The sequence below is a fragment of the Ahaetulla prasina genome, chromosome 4 (genome assembly GCF_028640845.1).
Source record: "Ahaetulla prasina isolate Xishuangbanna chromosome 4, ASM2864084v1, whole genome shotgun sequence".
In the NCBI taxonomy this organism is placed as follows: domain Eukaryota; kingdom Metazoa; phylum Chordata; class Lepidosauria; order Squamata; family Colubridae; genus Ahaetulla; species Ahaetulla prasina.
Window position 1 is genome coordinate 111,160,296 of NC_080542.1, and position 26,487 is coordinate 111,186,782.

General features: G+C 37.5%; 1 protein-coding gene across 3 annotated transcripts in view; it reads left to right on the forward strand.

Moving 5' to 3' along the window:
* Nucleotides 1-26,487, forward strand: part of THSD7A (thrombospondin type 1 domain containing 7A) — a 302,477-nt gene that overhangs the window by 61,954 nt on the left and 214,036 nt on the right. For 2 of the 3 annotated variants that reach the window (XM_058181258.1, XM_058181256.1), the window contains one exon: nucleotides 10,434-10,993. In XM_058181258.1, coding sequence (XP_058037241.1) covers nucleotides 10,837-10,993 — 157 coding nt within the window. In that variant the 5' untranslated portion in view covers nucleotides 10,434-10,836. Of the gene's footprint in view, nucleotides 1-10,000; nucleotides 10,064-10,433; nucleotides 10,994-26,487 lie in introns of all 3 variants that reach the window. The other variant, XM_058181257.1, reaches the window with a different exon arrangement.

The following is a 26,487-nucleotide window of genomic DNA, read 5'->3' on the forward strand; positions in this document are numbered from 1 at the left end:
ACTGGATGCAGTATTCCAAATATGGTCTTGGTAATGCAGTATAAATGATACTTCATGTGATCTTGAAACTATCCTTGTTAATGAAACATAGGATTGCATTAGCTTTTTTAGCAAATGCAGCACACTGCTGGCATATACTTAAGGTTGTCTATTGGGACACCTAGTTCTTACTCATAGTTGATACTATTGAGCCAGGTACTACCTATTCTACTATATATTTTTGCATTGTTTTTTCTTGCCTGTGTGAAGGACCTTATTTTTCTTATCACTGAATTGGATTTTGTTGGATAGGGCCTAGTGTTCAAGTCTGTCAAGGTCCTTCTGAATCTTGAGTTTATCACCTAAAATGTTTGCTATTTCCCTCTAGCTTGGTGTTATCTAAAAATTGGATTTATTCTCCTTTTATTCCCTCATGAAGAAGTTGAAGAGTACTGGGCCTAAAACAGAAGCTTGAAGTACCCAAATGCATGCTTTCCAATTAGAGGTAGTTTTATTGAGGACTACCTACTGATTGTGGTTGGTCGGCCAGTTGTGAATCCATCTGGTGATACTCAATATCACACATTGCTCTATCTTACAACTAGTAGGCTGTCAGTTATTTTATCAAATGCCTTAACTGAAGTCGGAGTAAAGTATGCCTACAGCATTTCTCTTAGCCACTAATTTAGTCACTTTTTCAAACAAATTAATACAATTTGTCTGACAATCCATCCTGGCTTGTATTAATTTCCTTGTTCGTTTCTAGTTGCTTACAAACGCACTGCTTGATTATCTTTTTCCAAGATCTTCTCAGGTAGTGATGTCAGTCTGTAGTTCCCTTGATCCACCTTTTCCTCCTTTTTGTAGATAGAAACTACATTAGTTCTTTTCTAGTCTCCTGATACTTCCTCACGACTCCAAGACCTTTGAAAAATATAGTTTAGTGCAGTGGTTCTCAACCTTTATAGTGCTGTGACCCCTTTAATACAATTCCCCATGATGTGGTGACCCCAACCATAAAATTATTTTCGTGTTGAATTTATCGCGCCTGAAGCCGTATTGGCTAGCGATCTGAACTGCTTGAGATTGCCTTGAGGACGGAGGCATTAAAGCAGAGACTCCTCCCCTATTAAGTTTATCGTGGCTGAAGCCAGATTAGGGTAGCGATTGGGAGTGATTGCAGCTGGCTTGAGAGGGAGACATCAGAGCAAAGATTTCTCTCTTTTTTAATTTGTCGCGCCTGAAGCCGAATTCAGCTAGTGATTTGAAGAGCTGCAACTAGCTTGTGGAGTCAACCATTGGAGTGCGATTCTTCGACTCACAAGTATACTTCCCATATTTCTGATGGTTTTAGGTGACCCCTGGCAAATCGTCATTCGACCCCCAACGGGGTCCCGACCCACAGGTTGAGAACCACTGGTTTAGTGGTTCTGAGATCATGTCTGTCAGTTCCTTCAGAACTCTGGGTTGTAATCTATCTGATCTTGGCAAATTGAACTCATCTAAAGTTGATAGGTGTTCTCTTACCATTTTCTTGCCTACTTTGACTTGCATTCCCTATGTAATCTATGATCCTAGGATATTTTAGGATAAGATGGAGTAGGTGCATAGTTCTGAAATGATCAAGCAGCTGGATAGTGGATATATAAAACAGAAGAGATTAAGCAGAAAATATGATACTTCTCTTTAGGTTAAAATATTCTGACTATATCTAAAGAAGTTTCCTGAAACTGCAAAAAAACAGGATCGTAGTCCTGTCAAAATGTCCCAAAGAAGTAGTTTTAACTTTGACTTATAGTTGTACTTTGATAAAAATCTGAAATTTTTCTAGTGTATTTTCCATGTTAATTTCTACATTAGTGCCCATGACAAATTGTCAGTGTAATCATTCAGATTTATTTCTCTTTCTTTTGCCATTCATTTTCTTAACTAGTTGGCAGTGTTAAGGCCAGAAAGATCTGCATTTGCTGCTCAGCGCATACAAGTATTATTTGAGTTGTGCTCTGATTATAATGAATATTCATCATCCTTTCTGAAATCCATCCATTTCTGCAGTGGAGAAGTTTCATCATTTCATTGAATGGCATCAAAGGGAATGAATTTATGATCTCTAGAAAACAGTCAAAAGCACTCCCAACCAAGGTTATCTTTCAAACTTCCTACAATGTCAAAGCCACTACTGTCAACCGATTAGAAATTTCCATTTTCAGCATAACTAGCAAAGCAATGATGTCTGCCCTTCTTACAGGAATCCAAAATAATTTGCATCATTTCAGGTGTCTTCTTAAATTTCATTTGATTTGTTCTGGGACCAATATAATATTTCAAAACTTTGTTTCAGATATTTCTTCTTTGATTAAAGGTAGTTCCTCTTAACTATGGTAATTGGGACCAGAACTCTGTTCTAAGTGACACAGCAATAAAACATAATGTCATATGACCATGCCAACTTACAATAGCTGTTGTGTCAGATCTAGTTGCTATCATTGGTGAATCTCAAAGGTGCAGTCATATACTTATCATTTGCAGCCTTTCACCAGCTTCCCCATTGACTTTGTTGGTCAGATGCCAGGACAGAAGAATTCAAATGGTGATTGTATGATGTGAAATACTGTGACATTGTAATTGCAATCTGGGTTTTTCAAGTGCCTGAATCATATGTGACTAAACAGGCACAATTTTGAGCTCCCAATGTAAGTATCTGTTGTTCAGCACTGTCCTAATATTGGATGGTTGCTGAATGAATGGTATTTCAATGAGGATGATCTGTACAGATTTCAGTATTTGGTATATTGTAATGAATGCACCACCCCAAATACATGCATGAACTGTAATTAGGCCCTGCATTCTTCTTCCTATAGGAAGGAGATAAAAAATAAGATGGAAAGTCATTGCTCTGATGATGTGCAGAAAAAAAAGGGAAAAGTCATATGTAGTTTGGAGTTGTACAAATCCTTCCAAGTAGGAGTTCTGCAAAGTTTTGCAAGCTGTTCTTGGCTTTCTCCATGTGTTACCTTTTATAGAATTTTATTATAATGTTAATACAGAATAAAACAACTAATATTTAGAATGGAAAATGAAAATGAAAGAAAAGCTAAAAAGAACAAAAGTGCAGAAACCAAATAAAAGAAATATAGATGTGTGGCTTTTGGTTTACTTTTACAGGAGTTAAAATATAAATGCAAAATAATCTTTTATTCTATGATTTCAACATTATTTACATCTTCTCTGTAATTTTCTCTGTAATTTCAAGTATTTTTATTCTAATCCTCCAAACCATATATCATTTTTTTCCTGTTTCTTGCAAAAAGTCAGCAAGGGTTCTTCAATCATCAGTAGATTTAGACAATGTCCTATCTCTAATAAAATCAGTCAATTTGACCATCCTGTGAAAAAACAAAAAGAGGATTTTTGAAGCTTGAAGTAGGAAATGAGAATACAAGGTAAGAAGGTTAAAGAGAGTTTGAAGGTGCTGGCATTGAGACAGATGGAAGGGACTCGGGAATGCCTGAAAATGGGACGTGGTGTATCAAGGAATCCCAAGAGACAATGCAGTGATAGAAATGATTGATTATATAATAGTGGCTACAGTATATTCTCCAGCAGCAGATTTTCTTTCTCCAATCAAATTCATTCCAATTATCTTGTACTACAGACTCCATTATTCATGCTGGGGATCATGAGAAATATGGACTAGCCCTTACAGAGCCCTTGAAGAAGATTGGCAAGAGATTTTTGATTCCAAGTATACAATCAGATGCCATTTAATAGTAAACAATGTGAGATTGTGTTCCAGAATCTCATTTGAACTAGCGAGGAGAAGAATGACATGACCTTTTAAAATTTTTACTTGTTGGAATTTGCAGTTTCCCTAAAATGCAGTCTCAAGAGAGCTTTAAGGGGGTCCACACATAAATCATTAAATTTTCTCGTCACTATTCTATGATCTTTCGCTTGGTCTGCTCTGTGCTGAAAGGAAGAAAAGATTGGGAGAAATCCACCATCTATTTTTAATATATTAGTATGGATAACATTTACTAGGATTGTTCTAACTCCACAGGAAAAATACCCCTTTATCTCTAACTGATGAAGTTAAAATTGAAATGCTTGAATCTTCAATCAATAATCCTCTACTGGACACAAAATAACCACAGAACCTATTGAATTTGATAACCTGAACGTGGTCAAGTATGACACCTAGAGGCCACGCATTCTGCATCTCTGCAAACATGCCTTTTATTATTGATTTGTTTAATACTTACTATTTTAGCCATTTTAGGAGACAGTTAAGTATGTTTAGCATATTGATTGAAGATTTCGTTAAGAGAAATTATACTTTCCAGTTTAAAATATATAACGAGAATATAATTTTTCTTTATTTCCTTCATCTTAAATTGCTACTGGTAATGACGATATTCCAAGGCATCACTTGGATATACTACTTAAAATTTTAACAGGATCCAAGCTAATATTCCAACCAGCAAAGGACATTCCTACATATAGTTTGAGCTAAACAATTCACTGGGTTTTTGTATACACATATTGAGGAACAAACCTAACTATGATGGTTTTTAAGAATATCACATCTCCCTCTACAGATGGGAGAAGACTAACTCCAAATAACAAGCTGAATAAGTATTTATTGGACGCTTGCTTTAATAGTTCATGCAAAAATGAAATGAACCAAGAGATTAATATTACACTGATCAAGTAAAATTAAATTGGGAAAAAGTCAATTTGTGGCAGCACATTGTATTGCTATTTTTATGGGGGGTGGAGGGAGGAATTGAACATAGTGCTTCTTTCGAGAAACTGTTCTGGGAAAAACTTGCATCATGAGAACATTTATTCGTAAAATCCTATTTGATGCACCAATGCCCCCCTTCAAGTTACTGTATCTTTTACATTAGTGAATAATCACAGAAAACAGGTTACTGAGTTAAATGATATCTCAGAACTTGACTGAACCCAGATTAATCATATTTAGCAAAAAAAAAACAACAACCAGGGAATTAAATTATTCATAGTAAATTAATTTCAATATGTTTACTATGGTTATTTTGGAAACCATTTTTTAAAATAATATTGTGTATCGTAGCATCACTGAGAAATAAGCCAATTCAGACAAAGAGTAGTATAAAACAGTTTTTCAAGGATGCTATCATACAAAAAATATTTCAAAAAATGGGTTCAAATATAATGCAAATCCTGTAAGTAATCTGAGCAAATTAGTATGTGGATTTTCACATAATATATGTGAGGATGCCATAACTTTTTGTAAATTTAGACAAGCATAAAAAGGTCATGGAATTAAAAGAATATTGATAGTCAGGTAGCCAATGAGGCAAAAAGACATTGTGATGTCATAATGAAATGAAAATCAGTCAAGATTGTCTCGTCACTACTACCAATATGAGTTATCCTAGTTCGTGTGTGTAATTCAAAGAAAGGAAACTCATTCGTCAACTGGGAACTATAGGGCAAATATGGAGATATGTTGATTTTAATTTACATGATTGAAGAATCATGGAAAGTGTAAGTTTAAAAATTTTAACTTTATATTGTAAAAAATAAATGTACAATATTTTAGAAATCATTCCATTTTGTTGATATTGAACAGTAGTTTATTTAGTATTGGGACATTCAATACATGACAATACTTCCTCATAATCTATGACTTGTATGTCAACAGTATCTTACCATTAAACTATATGAGTTTCTACCACAGTACTCTAAACAATTTTGCTTGAATCTTACATAACAATTCTTATAAAATTTTGTTATCTAAGCATGACGTAAACAGATTTGTTGAGAGTACAATAGATTTTATTAGAATTATTGTATTACAGTTCTCCTATAATGCAAACGTTTTCATCAGTTTCAAAAGCAATTCTAGCTATAATTAACAGAGAACATAAGTTTCTCACTTCTGACAAGTGCCAGGTGGGTTGCAATCAGATTATAAAGTAGAAATAGAGAGTTTTGATGCTTCCAGGATCAATACACTCTCTCCATAAGTGTGGTACATTGGAACACTAATTTCCCATGCTTGATTTATCATGAAGATCAGAACAAGCAATATTTTTGCTCACTTATTTAAGAAGGTAGCTAAAGAGTAGAAGTTTCCAGGAGAAACATACTGAGAATGTTTTCAGCAGGGTAAACATGTTAGATGGTTGGGGCAAAAACCAATAAAATCTTGTGACACTTAAATTCTAAGATAGGAGAAAAGTTAAAAAAAAAAGAAAAAGAAAAAATGGGGGTGGTGGTGGTGTTAAATCAGTAAGATAGGGCCAGTAAAGAATCATGCAAACTATTGTGATCAACTGTTTGCTCAGCTTTGGATTGATTAAAGGTTGCTTTCTTGCCCCATTCCCATTTCAGGCAATCATGACATTGGTCTAGTCAATAAATATTGGGAGATGAAAAAGATTAAGTTCATTTAATTATTCCTATTGCTGCTGTTACTGCTACTTCTGGTATTGCAGTAAGAAAAGTTACTAATGTTTCTTTTCAGCATGGGAGTCAATACAATATGTACACTTCTGACTGCTGTTCTACAATGCTAAAACTTTTCTATTATATGGGACAACAACAAGATGGTACGCCAATTGTTAAGATCTCAATGAATGTTAGACAGAAGATGCTTTTTTTCAAGACTGGACTTTCTTGTTTTTCTTTGAAGACATTTTGCTTCTCATCCAAGAAGCTTCTTCAGCTCTGACTGGATGGTGTGGAAGGATTTATACTCCTTGCAGACAGCTGGTCATTTGCATTTTATGCCTGAATTTGGAAGTTAACTGTTTGTTTATTTATATCCAACCTTTATTATTATTATAAATACCATAACTCAATGCAACGAACATACCTAAGACTTCCCAAGGTGCTTTTTCAAGAGGCAATTGGACTTTCTGGTTTTTCTTTGAAGACCTTTCATTTCTCATCTTAGAAGCTTTTCATCCAAAAACTGAAGAAACTTCTTGGATGAGAAGTGAAACATCTTCAAAGAAGAACCAGAAAGTCCAGTTACCTCTTGAAAAAACACCTTTGGGATAACCATGTCCCTAATTCTAATTGACTCTTGAAAAAGCAGCTTTGGGAAGACCTGGATGACTAAGAATCTCCATAGACATTTGGCTATGCACTTTGGGATGACACCTTTTGAATGGTGTGAAAGTATGAAGGGATTTCAGAAAAATTGCAGGCTACAGGAACCATTTGCTCTTCAGTTTGAGATGCAAACAACCCAGATTCATCCCCAACAGCCTTTGTCTATGTTCAACAGTAAAGGGACACAGCAGAGACATCCTGCAGAAACCACAGCTCCAACTTCTCAATGAAAGAATAGGACAGATGAACTGAAGAAGCTTCTTGGATGAGAAGCAAAACTTCTTCAAAGTTCAGTTGTCTTTTGAAAAAAAGCACCTTTGGGACAACCATTACCTGGATGACTGAGAATATCCACAGACAGTTGGACAGAAGAAAAAATATTTTATAGATTTATTCCATATAATCCACAGCTTTTGAGGTAGAAATGACCTAGAAGAGTATTTTTATAATGCCTATTCAGCTCTGCAGCAATAACGGCAGATTTGGTTTTGTTTCCTTTGCTTACCTTTATTAGTCTATATAGATTTATTAATGCATAAAATCCTTGTATTCAAGTGATGCATTTTATCTAATAACACCTATTAAGAAAATCTGGAGAGTAAATCAATTTGGACATTAGCAGCAATACAACGAATATTTCTCTTGAAAAGTATTCTAGTTTAGCCATTTTGTAAGTTTTGGAAGAATAAAACTAAGGAAATCATTTGCATTCTATTTGATTATCAGAACATCTGTATCAGCTCTGTGACTTTTTCTGTTTGGGCAGTGTATATTTGTGCATTCAATAAAACTCCCAGTTAGTATTTTTGGCAATGCATTATGGCTTATATTCATTTAAAAAAAAAGAATCAAGGCCCTGAATGCTATTGTAATAATGGAATTATCATTTTTTTTAAAATTTGCTTTTGATGTATTGTAACTACAGATATGTTGGATATAGATCTCCAGTCTTTCAGCCATGTTGACTAGATGTTGTATCCCAAGACGCTGGGGAGATAGGGCTGATTCTGGTTGGACCCCTTTGATTATTTAAATGTCTCTGTGCCCATCCTGATAAATCCCCCTTTCCTCTCCTCTTTCTCACATTTCATTAGAACTGGAAAGATTACTCCAGTTTTGGAAACTGCTGTTTGTATAGTGGATTGCTTTTCAAAGAAAAGAGAAATGCAGACTTCTATGGAGTTGATCCCTTTGGATCAGAGCCATGGCAGCATGGAGCTAAAAATGGTTATCTATTGCCTTTGATTATTCAAATCTTTCCCACCTCTGCTTCTCTACCCTGTATAAGTCCTTGAACGCTGACAGCAGGCCTCTAATTTGAAGTTCCCTGCTGAGACACATCTTTGCTCTCACATTCAAGAGCTCTTTCTGATTCAAAGCTGCGTAAGGCCAGAATAGTCACAGAGCAAGCCTCAGCTTTATACATTCATGAATTTCAGAGTTGAAATTTGATTTGTGAATACAAAAGAGCCTTTATTTAAGTTGAAACTATTTAAATAGTCAAAAGAATGTTCTTTTCATTTAGTGAGTTTATTATTTCAGATGGCCCCAATGCCGGTGGAGTATACAAATGAGTATTTGCTCATCAATCCCTGGATGTAAAAAGATTCCTTGAGTGTATTTGGGGGTGGGGGAGGGGTGGGGTAAATTTTCTGGCTGTGAAATGATCAAGCATGATATGAAATAATACCTTCTTATTTTGATTGTACCTTAGGGCTACCATGTCTGGGCTGCAGAAATCCAGACAATCACAAGATGGCAGCAACTGGAAGGTTCTGAAACTGTGGCCATCTGGTGGTCATCTGGATTTCTGCAGCCCATATCTGGTAGCTCCGTTATACTCTCTGATCCTTTGTGACCTCCATCAGAATGCCATACATTTGTTGAACTCATATTTTCTGTATATCGGATAATCTCCTGACTGCTGCTGCTTTTTTCCACAGCTGAGGAGCAGTAATCTACCCTTGCTTACCTCTCTTAATCACAGCCTCACTGCACCAGGTCATCCTGAGCCTTTAATTCCCTCTTAGAGGCAGACTAGAGTAGAAAGTAAACAAAGACAAATTTGCAGCCTTCACGTTGCTAATTTGCTCTGATGTCAGAATATTTAAACAGATGAAGACCTGAGAATTATTTGATCGGAGCTTTTTTTAAGTCCAGCACTTGGGAAAATGGGTGAGGTTACGAAGCTTCTGAAAAATGACAGCTTTCCCAAGAGATACTTGCTGAAGCTTGTCTTTTTCAACAATTGCATCCTCATTTTTTAAACCTCTTTGGTTGCTCTGTTACTAGAATAGGGCCTTTCCATTAGATTTTTTTTTCTTGTAAAGTCTTACAATAGCTTTCTGTGTCTTTTCGTTTCTGGTTCTGCAGAACACCAGGCAGCCCTGCCTTTTGTTCCAGTTCATTGGGGTGAATTTAAAATAATGCCTTCTGCTTAACATAAAGTCCGACCGTTGCTGTCTTTTTGCCCCGTCCTGTGTTCTTTGTCAAGCCCAGTATTCTCTACTGAGATCAGGAGCATCTTCAGTGCCCCTTAATTTTATGCTTTGCAAACAGCCTTTCCATGGGGATTGCACCTCAAAATCAGTGTGACTTGACTAGCGGTTTATATTTTGTGAACAAATAAATTATTCAGGCTGGCAGCAGAGATGAGAATCTAACATGCGCTCCCACACATTGTCAGGAAAGCACTTTTGACAAGTAATAATGTTAGATCTGCTGCCTGTCAAAGATACACTCTTACAAGATGAGTTAAAATGCCTGTAATCCCCCCTTCCACTGTTTCCCCCTCCCCCTCCCCTCTCAGCAAGATTATTTCAGCCATTCCTTCTCCGCATTCAACATGAAAAGGGGAGGTATAAAACAACTGTAAAATATTGGGCATAAGGTTGTGGGTTTTTTTTTACAGGTATTGGCTGAATTTATTTGCTTGCTCAGAAATAAAGAGACATCAAAGGAACTGCATTACCAAGTAGGTCTATTAATCTTTACTGGACATCAGAGATCAAAATGATCCACAAGCAGTTTTCACAGAATTTTTTTTCTTTAAATGATGTTTGTCTTTCCTGTTATATTTTGACTATGCTCGTGTGGATAGAACTAAGTGTGAGTTTGCCTGCCGCCAACTTGCTTTAAAAGAGGATGGAAATCACTGGGGTTTATCAGTTGTTCATACTTGCTCAATAATACATACTGGTGATAGATTGTTCATCTGAGGGACGCACCAGAGAGGGTTGGATCCTTGTGATTGCAGCATTTGGTTATTGGTGTTTGTTCTCCCCCTCCTTTCTCCTATTCTCCCCTCCCCTCCCCTCCCCTCCCCATTCCCTTTCTGTCTCCAGCTGGTGTAAATGACTGCTGTGGCCTCAAAGACCAAGAGAACCTGCTCAGTCAGCTGAAGCCCCCTGTGGACAGCTGTCTCTCCCTCGCTCTCAGCTGATGGAAACTGCTAGTAACCATTGAATGGGGGAGAGTGAAGTAAAACCACAGGACCAGCAGCTGCAGCTCCAGTGGTGGCAGCAGCAGCAACAGCAGCAGCAGCAGCAGCAAGCAAGAGCTCTATTGTTCCCAAGTATTAAACAGTTTTCTTCCTTTCCAACTGAAATGCACAATAGCTGGAAAGCCATTTCCAGTCTCCCTGCCCTCTGAAGAAATCCTGACCAGAGGGGCGGGTGGGAGAAACCCTTCAGGCAAGGGTTCTCCATTGTGCTGCTGGTTTGAAGAGTGAGCAGGCTCCTGGCAGGCATGGAGATGGCAGAACAATATATAGCTTTCCTTGGTGGTGTGGTGGTCTCGGCTCACTCAAGCAAGTGCCTGGAGGTCCTTGCACTTCTCTGGTTTGCGATCTGGGTCGCTACGGCACAAAGTGAATTGGAAACTTCAGTGTATTTGTGGAAGACAGGTAAGTGAATCGGGGAAGTGTGTGTGTTGTCCTTTGGGTTATTCCTGGGGGTATGCATTTCTCCTGGCAGGGTAACAGGCTGCTTAAAGGTCCGTTGTTTTTATAATCTTATAGAAAGAGAGGGACCATGGAATGCTTGAGAAGTAAGGGGAAAATAGTATCACAGCCAACAATTGTGGGCACCATAAGAATGTCCCAAAAACAGCACAAAGAGGAGCAGGAAAATTGCATGCATTTGAGATGTAGTTTGAAGTCTTTGTATTTTAGGAGTTGTGGATTCTTTAAAGTTAGGTGGGTGGGATAGGATATGACATGTGCAGAAACTGATGATGGATTGAAAGAAATAATCCCTAAAGCTGCCCACATTTCATAACTGAAAAATGTTCATGGCAAAAATAAGATAAGTGGATTTAATATCAAACCAGGCAGATGATTTTTCTGGAGTAATAATATGTTTAATTTTAAACAGTGAACACTTTTCTAGCTCTCAACTTTTTAGTAAATATCAGTGTTTTTTTACATATGAATCTGCTGTATGAATGTATTACCTATTAAATGCCATCAAATGCTGTGTTTCTTAAAATCATATAAACTACTTCGTGTCTCAAAATACACCAGCTGAGTGCAGACCTTAACATTCAAACAATCAGCAGACTTGCAAAAAAAAAAAAATTAAAAAAAAATCAGCCACTGTCTCCTAGAGTTTTTTTTTTTTTTTTAAAGTAAACTGAAAGATATGGTACTTTTTCAGAAGATCTGTTCTTGAAATTGAGCACCAACTGCGAAAATAGTCATATATCGTCTGCTTATTGAGAAGAAAAAACATTGTATTTGGAAAGACTTGTTTGCAATAGGGCTATGCTATTTGAAATGATACAAAGGTTTGCAGAAATGTGTACAGTATGTGTGTGCATGTATGTCTTGCTATTTAAGGGACAAAGAGACAGTTAAATATACAGTTAAAACAATACCTTGCAGTTTAATGGTTACATCTATCCAGCTGTTCAAAGAAGAGAATGAAGATGAATCTGCTTCAATAGAAGTCAACTTTCCCAGTAAGAAATTTGAAAAGGGGTGGTTGGAAATCTATTTTTTGAGTCTGATTTTGAAAGTCTGGATTTTGAAGGATCAGTGATCTAGCAACACAGTACAAATGTAAAAGGGATCTTACATTATTTTCAACTATTGCATTATTGATTAATCCAAGAGAATGTCTACGGTCCATCGAAGACAGGTATCACAGGTTAACACTTCATGGAGTATATATAGCTAGTTATATCTACTTTTGTAGAGTTCCAAAGCCATATGTCTAACACCTGTGAATTTTAAAGGAGCACTGATTCTTTGTCTGTACCACAACCACTCTGTGGAATAAATGTTTTCCTTTCCTTGCAATTTTTTTTAAACTAATTTTTTTTAAAAAAATTCAGTGGCTGATACTAAATATAATAAATTGATAAATATTGATAGTCATACTGTAGTTAAGTTTATTCCAGTAATAATTGTTATCCATATTGCAATATGTCATGAAATGAGTCAAGTGTTTTGCAATATACATTTTGCTTCTTTAGAGAACAAGGAAATATTTGGGGATAGAAAGTAATTAATATTTCAATTATAAATCCTTATTTCTGTTCTGCACAACTTTTGTAAATTATAGGAAATAGGAATTATTTTCCTACTGTTCCCTGCTACTCACTATAGATTTTTGTAAAATCTTCCTTGTATGCATTTTCATGTTCTGATTATTCAATCTGCATAGCTCTCTGTCAACTTCTAGAAGATTGATCTTTGGGATTTTTTAAAAAATGAAGCACCAAAGCCTACTCTCATACCTGAATACTGACCATCTATATAGGTAGCCCTCAACTTATAACTATTTGTTCAGTGGCTATTTGAAGTTATGATGGTGGTGAAAAAAAAAGGGGACTTAAAATCTATGCCTGAAGTTATGGCCATTGCAGTGTCTACATGGTGATGTGATCAAAATTTGAGTGCTTAGCTGCCCACTCATACTTACAACAACAGAAGGACTTTAACGCCCCCCCTATAGTTCTTCCTTCCATCTATGGTGTTTGGGGCGCCCCATATCCCATCTCCATGATGGCAAATCGATGGCACGTGTGCCAGATGTGGTACACAGAACTCTCTCTGTGGGCACGCGCATAGTTGCCCCAGCCCAGTTCCAATTGCCGTTCTCCATCATGTTTCACTCAATAAATTCAAACTTCTCATGAAAGAAAAAGATCTTATGAAGTTGGATTTGATTGAGTGAACTTTGTCACTCACATGCTTCACAATGGGGGAAATGGGATCCCATCCTCCTCCTGAAGTCCATTACAAGGCGGAGCCACAATGCAACCAGTTTCTTTTCCTGCAGAGCTGTTTGTCTTGGGATGTCCCACCTCCCCACCAACGAGCTGAGCATGGGCATGCTGTTCCTGGGCTCATTGGCCTTCATCATTCCCACCACCCAGCACTACCAGTTCAGGGGTTCCTTCCCCCCACAGGGAGGTATGAGAGAGAAACAGAGGGAGGCAGAGAGATAGATAGATAGAGGAAGTAAAAGAGACAGAGAGAAAAAGAGAGATGGAGGGAGGGAGGGTATTACAAAAGTTTTTCTTTTTATTGTTGCTAAACATAATGTTTCAAAAGCAGAAAAAGTCATCTCAAAGGAGTCTTTGAGGGCTGAACACTGAGAGACACAGCTTTCCTCTGCCTTCTGTGTTTTCACCCCGTGCTGAAGTGAACAAGACAGACTGGGGTCTTTCTGCTAAGTGGCCCCACCAAGCCTTCTTGCAAACTCCGCTGAGCATGGCTCCAAATGTTCAGCTCCCGGTCAGTGCCAGTGCCGTAGCAGCGGCAGGGAAGGTGCACGCCCTACCTGCTTCGCTCTTGCTGGCCAGAGGTAGGGCTCCACACCACCGCCTCCCACACAGAATACCACATTTGTTTGCTTGCTGGTTGCCTCTGAGGAGGGAGCTACGCTAAGGCCGCCTGGCCTCCTGCCACTGGGGGAGAGGGAGAGGGAAGGGGGGGTGTCTTCCTGACAGGATCCAGGTTGGAGTTGCCTTATTTTGTGTGGCTCTCTAACACTTGGCTTTGCCTGCCAGCCTCTGCTCCTCCTCCACAGCACAAGTGTTTGGATTCACACGACACATGAAGCTGGACAGGAGAGCCCAGATAGATAGATAGATGGATGGATGGATGGATAGATAGATAGATAGATAGATAGATAGATAGATAGATAGATAGATAGATAGATAGATAGATAGATAGATAGACAGACAGACAGACAGATAGATAGATATATACATAGATAGATGGATGATAGATAGATAGATAGATGGATGATGGATGGACAGACAGGACAGAAAGAGAGAGATAAAGAGAGGGTGGGAAAGATATAGAGAGAAATAAAGAGGGAGGGAAAGACAGATAGACAGCGGGAGAAAGGGGGGAAGGAATGGGAGACGGGGAAAGAGAGAGAGAGGGAGAAAAGAGAAAAAGAAGGAAGGAAAGAGAAAGATGGGGAAAGAGAGAAGGAGGGGAAGAAAGAGAGAGGGGGAAAAAGAGATAGGGAGGGAAAGAGAGAAATTATATTACAAAAGTTTTCCTTTTTTATTGTTGCTAAATGTAATATTTCAAAAGCAAAAAAAAAAATAACGGGGCATAAAAGTGCATTTATCACATTTTTCTTAGAACAATTAGCTGAACTCTTGTGTTTATCATTGTTTTATGTAGTAAAACCTCATTATTCAGGTTAAATTGCCGTGTTGGCACTTTGCGATAAATAAGTGGGGTTTGGTTGCAGTTTGGGCACTTGGTCTCTAAAAGGTTCGCCATCACTGTCCTACCTTGTGGACTGGCAAGCAGCCTAGGAATTGCATGACTCTATATCTGCTTGTAACACTTGGGAAGCCTCAGCTGCCACTACCTACCTCACAAGCATTTGCTTGTCTGGTGTCCTTCTCTCCCTATTCCCATATCCATTTTTTTTGCTTTCTGTGTTCAGCTACCATGGCTGAAACAGAAGTGCCTCACTACTTTTGCTGTTTCTTTTTTGGACCTGTGGTCACCATCCTATCCTGAGTGCTCCAACTTCTCTGGCTTCCTAACACATAATTCTCCAGCATACCCACAAAGCTCCACTAAGTGTCAGCAAGTATTCATTCATACATCTGCCTTCTCTCCCAATTCCTTGAACCAGTCTTTCATTTTTTGCACCCAACCACCATTGCCAAAGCAGAAGCCCTTCTTTGTCTTGCTCTCTTGCATCTAGCTTTTCTAATATGTTTCCTACATGTAGCTGCCTGAGCTTTCAGAATGCTGTGCTGCTTTTGGAAAGCTATGCTGCCTTTGGAAAACTTTTGTAAAGATAGTATAGCTTTACAAAGACGGTGTAGCTTTCTGAAGCATTAGAGAGCCAGATATAAAAAACAGGAGGAGATGGGTCAGAAAGGTTTCTGCTTCAGGCTGAGTCCAAAAAGCACTTCTGAGGCACGTCTACTTCAGCCCTGGTGGATGGGCACAAAATGCAAAAAGTTGATATGGTTAACTAGGAAAGAAGACAGTTAGGTGAATAAATGCCACTGGGGACTGCCGGGTGGGCTGGCACAACTGAGGCTTCCCAGGGGCCTGGCAAGCAGCTCCAGAGCCGCAAACTTCTACGGCTGTTTTCTGCCCCACAAGGCAAGGTGCAAAGCAGCTAAAGAACAGAGATAAGTGAATGGGAGAAGTTGGAGGCCATCCTTTCCTTTACTGAGGCTTAGACTGGAAGGGACTAAACTTGGAATAGTTTGGATTGGGTTTGGTGCTCTTTTAATGACCTGCAATTCTCCGGAATTGACTGTGGCAGGAAATGCTGAGATTGCCATCATAGGTTCATGGTCACACAACATCTCACTTAATAATCACACTAATTTATAACAGCAATCCTGTCCCCAGATTGTGATAATAAGTTGAGGATTACCTGTAACCCTTGCCAAACTTGGAATGGGACAAAAGTGCAAAACTTTCTCCTGTTTTATTCACATCTCATTATATATAAAGTACATCTATGTCAATCATGTGAATATTCAATACCTTCCCTTATTTTATGTCTTCAAGATGGTCTTTTATAGCAACATGCTAGGAAAATAGTCAAGAACGGAATATACAGCACACGGTATAAATCTGACCTCATTAAGTTAGCAGTATAATTCAATAATGCACTTCCTTGTATCAGGCTTCCAAAATACCAAATTGCCTTGTTGAACCAACATCTCACTCTAAGCAGAAGTCCACAATTCAAGGCCCTCAAAACTTTAAATATATCCTTCCCCTGATATTGTATTTTTTAATATGGCAAAGGGAAAAGATTGATAAGCTTGTGGGAAGTAATCATATTAATTTATATTACACTTTTTTAAAAAAAAATAAAAATCAAATTTAGTGTTCTTGCAAGCTTTGGACATTACTTTAGCCTCTCCTACATGTCAGCCCTTCTTTAGAAAATTGAGTGCTTGTGCTTTTAAATGAAGCACAGTGAAGAATTATAGGATGTGACTGGAAATTATCAGCATTTTAGGAGCTGATGCATGTTTTAGAATCTAAAAGATGTTTATCATATAGTGAAGGTCTAAGACTAGATATCTGGACTGATTTTGGCCTGATATTGGTAGATATTTTATCTTAATATATTCATATATTCAATGTTTGTTTTGGATAAGTATGCATGAGAATATCTTCCATAATCTGCTACAAGATATATGGATGACCATTGAAATATTTCAAATAGTTGGGTTATTAAATAGATACGAAGAGCAATTATTCATCCAGTGAAGGGACTGGCAACTCCTAGGCTTCATGGACCTTTATATACAAAATAAAAAATAAAAAATAGGGTGGGCAAAGAGTAGTGGGCTTTTCTTTTCCACCCTCAAAATCTCCCCACCAATGGTGGGGGGGGAAATATGATTTGGAATTTTGGGGGGCTGATTTGTAGTGAAAAAGACTCACTGAGATCTTTGTCTTCTGTTCCCAACCATGACAAATCCAATCCCCTCTCCAAACTCCCAAAACATCAGAAATATGCCAGGGGCATCTAGCTTTTTGGAGAGCAGATTGTACCTCCACTACTACTGAGTACCTTACTACTCATCCCTAACAAAATACTATTTTAAATGTTTAAAAAAATCAGGAGAGTAACTTAGGCTCATGTGGCCATACTGTACATTTTATGTTTCCCATTTCATCATTTGACAATTTAAGGCTGAGTTGTACTAAAGGGGTTTAGCATGTCAAAATAAATAAATGAAAGTTTCCTTGTTTGATTCCACAAATATGTCAGACCTGCCCCAATCTGATCCCTTAGAAATGAAAGACCCTCAACTCCATTTGATTAAAGCAAAGAGTTCTTTTACCAATAAAAGAAATAAAGTTGCAGTAAAGTCAGACTAGTTCTGAGTTTTTCCTGTGCTCAAAAGATACAAAAAGGTTTGCCCACAGCCCATCCCTCTCCCCTTGACCCATCCATTTCCCACCAGCTGCAGTGGGAATATTTTGAGAACACTGAGATGTTTGGGAATAATTTGCATATTTTCTAAGGGTACCTGACCTTGGGATGCTGGTACAAACTAGATCTGGCTGCTCTGGTCTATATCATTTGTCATTCCCCCCTCCAATTTCTCATTGTTTACACCCACACAGCTTTATTGCCCTTTCATCCTCCCCACTTCTTCTAACCTTTGATGGCAGGATGACTGTGAGGTGCCAAGGCAAACCAGACAGAGTTGACAAAATAAAAAAGTGGTTTGATAAATTGGGAGAAATGTCCATACTTAGACTACAACATGTATTGTTTCATGATTGGATGCTACCGTTAGTCACTGTTGTATTGGAAATGAATTCTTACCCTTAGAGCTGCTGAGAAGAAGTAGTAAAGGATGGGATCCTCACATAGCTCTATTAGTAGTACTGCTACTGGAACTGGAACACTCAACATCATTCCGGGGCTCTGGAATCTAGAGGACCTTTCTCTTCTCATTTAAACTAGCACAGAATGTTCAAAAGGAGCATCATATGATTGAAGTAACAGGCCAGCAGCACTGAAGTAGTCACAGCTTCCCCAAATTTAATTCCCTTTGGAGTCATGGCTCCCAGATTTGGATGTATTCTGTACGTCTGCACCATATCACCTACTTAAAGAATACACGAATGAGAGTTTTAATTGTACATAGAAGATAGACATTTATGGCATTACAATTGCACATCCAGTTGTTGTCTTGGCATCAACCTTTTATGGTGTGTCATTGGGATTTATTAATTAGCTGATAAATTCTTCAGAAAATAAGCTCAGTTCATAATAAGTCAAATATCAATTTACATGACTGGATAAGGACGTACTATAGTTATGGAGGTCAGTTTTACTGAAGATGGTATTGGCCCTCACCGAGGATATTGACAAATCTAAATGGGCTTAATTGACTTTTAATTATATTATTAATTTGGGGGAGGGGCATGTTGCGTTGAGCATAGTGAATCCTGAAACAGCTAAATTTGATGCTTTGATAATCTAGCTCATATCACATGGAAGGATAGTTGGATAAGTATACCACAGAATCAGGAGATGATGCAAAGTTAGGTAGAAGAGAGATTTTACCCAACTCCATCATTTGGTAGGTGAAATTACGATTATTTAGTATCATTCTAAATGTTGAAAACTACTGATCTTGATTTATCCTAAAATTCTGTGTTAATGAACTTGTGTGTGTGTGTGTGTGTGTGTGTGTGTGTGTGTGTGTGTATCAAGAGCCACATTTAAAAATTACAGAAAGAATAAAGATTTTGGGGGATCTCCTGAATTATATCCATAGATCTGGATGTAATAAGATGAGCCAGATGCTAGATATCTAAATTTCAAAATTGCATTGCAATAAAATTTGTTGAGAAATCTCTTGGGGTTGCTGATAAGGCAGCGCTAGTATTTACTGTACATTCACTGTTCTTTAACTTGAGCAACAAGGAGAAGAAAATGGGAAGGTTTGCAAACAAGCTGTGTGTGGGGGGGTGCTGATTATCAGCGAATGATATTTAACTTCACAGTAGACAGTTGGAACAAAGGATGAGGCATGTGTCTGGCATGGTGGAGGCACTGTTTTCGGGGAGATGGGGAGGGCCCAGCTGTGAGCTTATTGAAAACAGCAGCTGTTGTTGAGCTGACCATTTTAATACGCTGTGTATTATCTCTTTAGATCAGTATCAGACCATGCTGGACCCCTCTGTGTGTTTTACACACGTATTTATCAGTGTAAATTTGACATATTATTGGGGAATGTGTGTACATAAATTCATGGGAATCTTTCTCACCTGTTTAGCATGCTGTCAGAAAGGAGGTACTGATTGGTTGTTAAAAGACTCTATAAATTAATTTGATGCACATGGCTTCAATATTTAAACTCCACTCATCTTCTAGAGTATCAGATTATAGACAACCAGTTATCCATTAAGTTTTTGGAATACGTAACAATGGCCCTTTAACAAATGTAAACTTTATCCAAATTTTGTTGCTATTTTTTTTTTGTATTTTAGATGTAACCTATATAACAAGTACATAAAAGTGTACAATTATTACAGGAACTTTTATTAGATGCCTTCCATTTCAGAATTTAATGCTGGGTGTGTGTTAATCCACAAGCAATTATAGTAATGGTGGAGAATCTATACTTTTGGCATCTATTTTTTATTCTTGTATCATGCACCATAATTCTTAGGAATTACCATTTAGATATAAATGGATTAGAAGGTCTCTCCTCTCTCACGTGAATCCATAAAAGCCCTTTGCCCCTGTATCCTTTTTGTAAATGGTGGATAGAAGAGTTCTTGAAAGGTTAAGTAGTCTTTTGTGCCTGTTTGCCAGTCCTAATACAGGTTTGGATTGATCTTGATTTTTGTTATGGACAATGCTTTTTTGTGTGTTTTCCTCTCATCAGCCATCTAGTCGTCCTCATGCCTTCACTCATTTGCTCTTGCCCCTCTTCATATTGAAAAGTCTCACCCTAAACTTATATGTGTTTACCCCACTCTCCTATAGAGTATTCTTCATCTTAAGCCACAAGGGCCTCAATGTATAGCCCTCAGATGGATGACATGCCAATGGCAAAATGCCATGATACCTGGTCAGGAAAAATGCTATGCAGATGAATGCTGCCAACATTGCAATGCTAAGAAGTCCCTGGAATCTAAGAGTAGCAGAGAGCTCAGCCAGTCAGGCACTTCCTTTGGGATTACAGAGCTAATGAAGGCCCTGAAGCAGAGAGAGCAGCCCTAAGGGCAGTGTAGGATTGGTTCAGTTTACTGCCACACTCACCTAGGGGAAATAATCTAATTAAAGGTGGTAGACAGCTGCAGCCTGTACTGATAAACCACTTTCCTTGACATAGCTGAATGGGAAGGCAGCAGCTTGCTCACTAGGGAGGCAGAGGAGAAAAAAAAGTGTCATTATTGTTCACACTGTCACCACCACAAATAATAAAAAGGCACTGATGGATGAATGGACTGACATAGGACAGATCTGGGGAAATTCCCCTTCCCTTGCTTGATATCCCTGAAATCTGATGGTTGACTCTATGTCAGGTTTTTGGTTCATCATCTTAAATCCCACTAGCCTAGGCAAATCACCATTATCCTTTCTGCATAGTTGAGAGGCACAGGAAATAAAAGGAGAGAGAGGAGAGAATGCAAGTAAAAATCTCCCTTATAGTGCTATTTTCTTTTCAAATATATAATTTATATCCATTGGCCACATGCAGTGAACCATACTGCCCCTCACCCCAGTTGAATTCTGATAACTGTATGGGCGCCTAGAGATGTTGGGATTGTCTAAAGGATGTGATTAAAAAAAGAGACTGAAACCACAACAATATAAATGAAGATCTGTCTGTTTACATGGCATTTACATATCAAAACCAACCTTCAAATGTGCTGTTCATGAACACGATTTCGACTTCTTTTACCAAAGAGGAGATCTCTCAATCATATGCAACACTTTTGGATTCACTTCCAAAAAATTGCTTTGAATTCCCTAATACCACTTTGCAATGTTTTAAGCTATTAATGACTTTTCCTATGTGCAATTGTGTAATTCAGGACTTTACCTAAATTGTTGCATAACCGTTAAGGGACACAATCATGCAGTTCTCGGACAAAGATACAGCCATTTCCTGCCTATTTCTTCAAAAGATAGCTACCTAATACTCTCCTCGGTGCCACCTAATTGAGGTTTATGGGAAAAAAGAGTTGTTCCCATTATTTGATTAAGTTTTTTCCCCGAAGAGCCAGTTTTATTACTTAAAAATGTCACAGATAATTTATTATTTTGCAGTGAAAAAGACCTGGAACAAAATAATAAAGATTTAAAATGGATGTATCTCTTTAGAAAAAAGATATGGATGAGTTATTTGAATGAAATGAGGGAAAATGTTAACAGGATATAAAACCTTTTCTAGAGTCAACCAAAATATTACATTAAAACTTTCTGATTTTCTTCGGGTTTTTTTGTAGGCTGGATGTTATTTTATACAAAAATAGCAAAATAATAAAAAAAAAATTAAAGAAATAATAATAAAAAAGATCACATTTAACAACTTGGTAGAGGAGCCCCAATGTAATTTCGGAAATTTAGGAAATACAATTTTAGAATGAAAAAGATATTCTTGCTTTCAAAATTCGTCAGATTGTACATATGTCTCTGTCACAAATTTGTATCATCTTTCCTTTTTCCCAAATAAATTAGTTCTTCTTTACTAAGAATTAAATGCTACTAATTGGCAGCTTTATTAAGTATTCTGCCTCAGTTTTCTCGAGAGAGATAATATTATAATTTCCTGGAATTCAAAAATCTTTTTAATGGATGCAGTTTAGTTCATCCTCCAGGCATGAGTTTGGATGTCATGTTCCAGGGAAATGACACATCAAAATAGTCGCCCCTTCATTATCTTTCTTGAGTGAATTGTTTGTTACCGCAGTGATATTTCCATAAAACATCAGCCAAATGATGTTGGGCTGAAGCAACTGAATTACAGAATTAATAGATATTAGAAAAATCAGAATGCTTAAAGAACTTGATGCAACTTGAGTTTCAAAGTGGACGGGAGCATGGTGGCATTAAAGAATGAGGGAAAAATTTTGGAATGAAAGCAATTGTTGATAGCGAAAAACCAGACAATACCTAAATGATTAGTTTTTAAAATCTAAACCTGCTATTTGTAAATATACCAAGACTGGATTGCTATATAATATGATTGCCAAAAAGTGATTGCCTTTTATTACAATAATTGTGATGTTTTAAAAGGAAATATATTGTTTTATATACACAGCAGATCTGATACTCTGTGAAGTTTCCAACTAATCAATCAGTCAGTCAATTCCTTTATTTTCATATTTACGCACCATAAGGTAAAGCCTAAAAAATACAAAATTGGCTGCTAAAAAGGCAAGCTACATTATAAATGATTAAACTAAATATAAAAGAATTGAAGCCAAAAATGCAATAATAGATCGTGTCAGACCAGATTAGTACTTACTATCCATCAGTTCCATTGAATTTTACACACTGCTACGCATTGTAGTTTATGGCAGGACCATTGTCGCAAATTAAGAGAGAAATGTATAACTGATTTGTATAGCCTAGCAGACTAGAGAGTAAAAGGAGAATAAGAATGTTACAAATGGCCCTATAGAATAAGCCATTGAAAAGGACATGTTCAGGAGTTTCAACTTGTCCATCATCCACAAAGAGACAGATACTCCAGGAAGATTATCTCACTCTTACCTTCCATGTAGCCCATCCACAGGAGAAGCTGGCACTGAACCAAGATGAAAGCTATAAAAGTAAGCACTTCTGGTTGCATAAGACAAGTAGCAAGTTTTACTGGATAAATTAGGCTTTTGTTAATTGAGAAAATCCAGTATTCTACATTAATCACTTATAGTGTATGCTGTGGAGTTTTTAAAAACCATATTCTATGGACACTATTGAATGTAAATGTTGGCTTTCAAGAAAAGGAAGAACATTATCTGATGATCATCACCAGCTTCAGGGTAGAATAGAACAGAATTTAGGCCTGCCAGTGTTTTTCCTTACTTTCAAGTATCATCATATCTTCTCATGCCTTGTCTATGTTGAATTTGAATTCAATTAACTGGGTTCTGTGTTAGGGGCAGAATCCCACTTACCGGTACCTGCTCTTCTCCCTTGCCTTTATTATACTTCCATGGAGGTATCTGATGTGTGTTTACAATTAATAAAGCCAACAATATATAGAATAGGGTTCTCACAAGAATGCTGAAACTCAAGTGTCTTAAGTTAGAGCTATGGGATCTTGATCATAGCCTTGTCTGGATACAGGATTACTGTTCATGTGGGTGCTGAATGCCGCATTTTTGGCAGGAGTGTGCACATTCAAAACAATGGGATCATTACATACAATCAGAGCTAAATCAGGTGGTTTATGAGAAGTTGATTACACAGTTCTTTATTTACTGGTGCTAGACTTACTGAAATAGATTCATTAGATCTAAGTTAATGGAGTTTAAGTCCATGAACACACTAAATTCTCAGTGGGTAGATTTCCCATGCAAACATGATTATATTTTTAGCTGTTTGAGAAAGCATCATTATTGGGCTGTGTTGTGCTTTGGATTCAAAAGCAAAAAAAATTATGCAGAAGCCTGATCCCAGGATAAGATGGTTTTAAGAAGGTGAAGATAGGAACTCTGAGTTTCTCATCCAAAATGCTGACTGACTCTATTAGACTGAGTGAGGGATAGAGAAGAGATGGGAAATTTGTGGCCTTCTAGATGATGCTAAAATGTAACTTCTTGCAACTGTAGCCAGGTTGGCCAGTGGCAAAGAATTGTAGTTCCACAACATTTGAAGAACCAGAAGCTCCTTGCAATTGTGATGGACTGATGCATTGTTTTCCATTACTGGCCTATAGATGTCAGACTTCATGCTAAATATGTAACACCAAGATTAATTTATGACAAGAGTCAACAGTTGATTGTGAATGCGATCAGAACTAAAGTTGGAAGAAATCTTCAACTGTTCAATGCTTTCTATTTGTTCTTTAGTTTCTTCACACATCCATCACTGTAAAAGGGAGTAATTATACAGAAATTATCCACACTGCTGCTTGATGCAGAAATGAAGCTGAGTAATTAAGGCTCATATATCCAAATTCCCTTTACAAATTTACATCATCTGTACTTTTGTAATATACAACTCCTTCCCATGCCCCATACCTATTTCAAAGTTTTGGGAACATGTTTGTCATTCAGAAAGGTACTGAGCAGGTATAGAGTACATTGATAGGAATAAGATCAGACACAATGACATAGTATGCACAGATGTTCAGATCTCTGCGTGTCTTGCATTAGGCAAGAACAAAACAGTTTTGGAGTGTCCTTCGGAACAGCATAAAATGTCCTTCAAGGTGCACTTTCCATATTAAAGCTGAAAATTGTAAGATTGCATTTTATACAAGATGTTGACAGTTTAGTTGACATGTACTGATAGGCATATGTAATGATAATCAATGAGTGTCTTTCCTGCTGATCTATTCTATACATTGACCTTGTATTGTAGATCAATAATAGAAGGGATTCTTCTGGAATATTTCAACAAACTGTATCTACCTTCCCATTTGAAAGAAATGGCCAATAATATAATTTAGATATGTATTGAAAATGAATAAACATATTCTACTGTTTTTCTGATCACAGGCACAAGCTATATGAGGGTATTTGGTTGTAGAAAACACATACACCCCCCCCCAACCAAAAGCATTCACATTTCTTCCCTTCCCAAAGATTTACAAGGTTCATTAGGATGAAGGGAATATAACTTCCTTCTTCTTGTCCATATAGTATAAAACCAGTGCTTCCCCACTTAGTGGCATCAGAATATGAGCCATGCTGAGTAGCATCATTCGGAATAGAGAAGCTACATTCCTCTTGAAACCAGGTTTCTGGTTTCCATTACAGACTTATTGGAGGGTGTAGAGCGACATTATTGACAAGGTATTTGGTATTGACCTAATTGGTCAAGGTAAGGGAGCAGGATTGTCTTGCCTTCTATTCCTGTTATTAAACTTACCATCTCCTTTTCCCATCCCACACTTTATTTATTTATTTATTTATTTATTAAATTTTTATACCGCCCTTCTCCCGAAGGACTCAGGGTGGTGTACAGCCAAAAGATAAAAAACACAGAAATGTACAATTAAAACGACAATTTAAAACCGAGCATATTTAGAAAAAAAAAATGGCCACATTTAAAAGTTTAAAATTTAAAATTATAAACCAAATAATAATAAAACCCCAGTTAAAATTTTAAAATATTTAAAATATTAAAAATATTATAAATATTAATATTATGCCAGTCCCGCTTGAATAAATAAATGCGTTTTCAGCTCACGGCGAAAGGTCCGAAGATCAGGCACTTGACGTAGTCCAGGAGGAAGTTCGTTCCAGAGCGTAGGAGCTCCCACAGAGAAGGCCCTTCCCCTGGGGGCTGCCAGCCGACATTGTTTGGCGGATGGCACCCTGAGAAGACCCTCTCTGTGAGAGCGTACGGGTCGGTGGGAGGCATGCGGTAACAGCAGGCGGTCCCGTAAGTACCCGGGCCCTAAGCCATGGAGCGCTTTGAAGGTGGTAACCATTGATGCTTATCTGCCTCTAAAGCTGATTAGTGCTAAGTAAAACTAGTGTGTTATGTTATAGAAAAGCCACTGACTTTTAAGTTGCTAAGCCAGATAGATGAAAGACAGCAGAGTGAGCAACCATGTTAATCACCGGGCATGCACATGCCGTATGAATATATCGTTACACTCTTAAACCTTTTTCCTCATGATGCTTGTCTATGATTGAATATTAACATTTAAATCATTGACTTAACTCATACATTAAGATTAAAAAAAAATGTTTTACACTACCTAACTATACCATAAAACTTCACTCCTTATCCTTTCTCCTTCCTCAACAGCAGAATACAGGTTATGCTTTAATTCTGTTGTTACATTGCAAATATTCAGCCAGTGAGAAGCTAGTTACAACTTTTGTTGCCCTTACCAAACTTCTTAGTAAATCAATTGTCTAGTTTTGAATGGTGGACCAGCTTTTGAATAGGTTTCTGTCTTAGAATAGGTTATAAATCAACAGTGAGTCAGATATCCTTATACCCTCGGGAATAACAAATAATCATATTGTGTTGGGGTTCCTGAACAATAACAAAAACACTCTACAAGTGCAGATTCTTCTGGTTTAATGCCAGGCTGCCACAGCAGTTGCTTGTTGTTGACACCACATACTGATTAAAAAAAACAAACACCCTTTCTTTCAGAAAAAGTGTAGCTTGATGCCATCAGTGCAGTAATACCTCAATCCAAGTTTCGGACCTGGAAGTTCAAGAAAATGATTGAAATGACTTGCTGACCTGATTAAAGCAGCTGAAC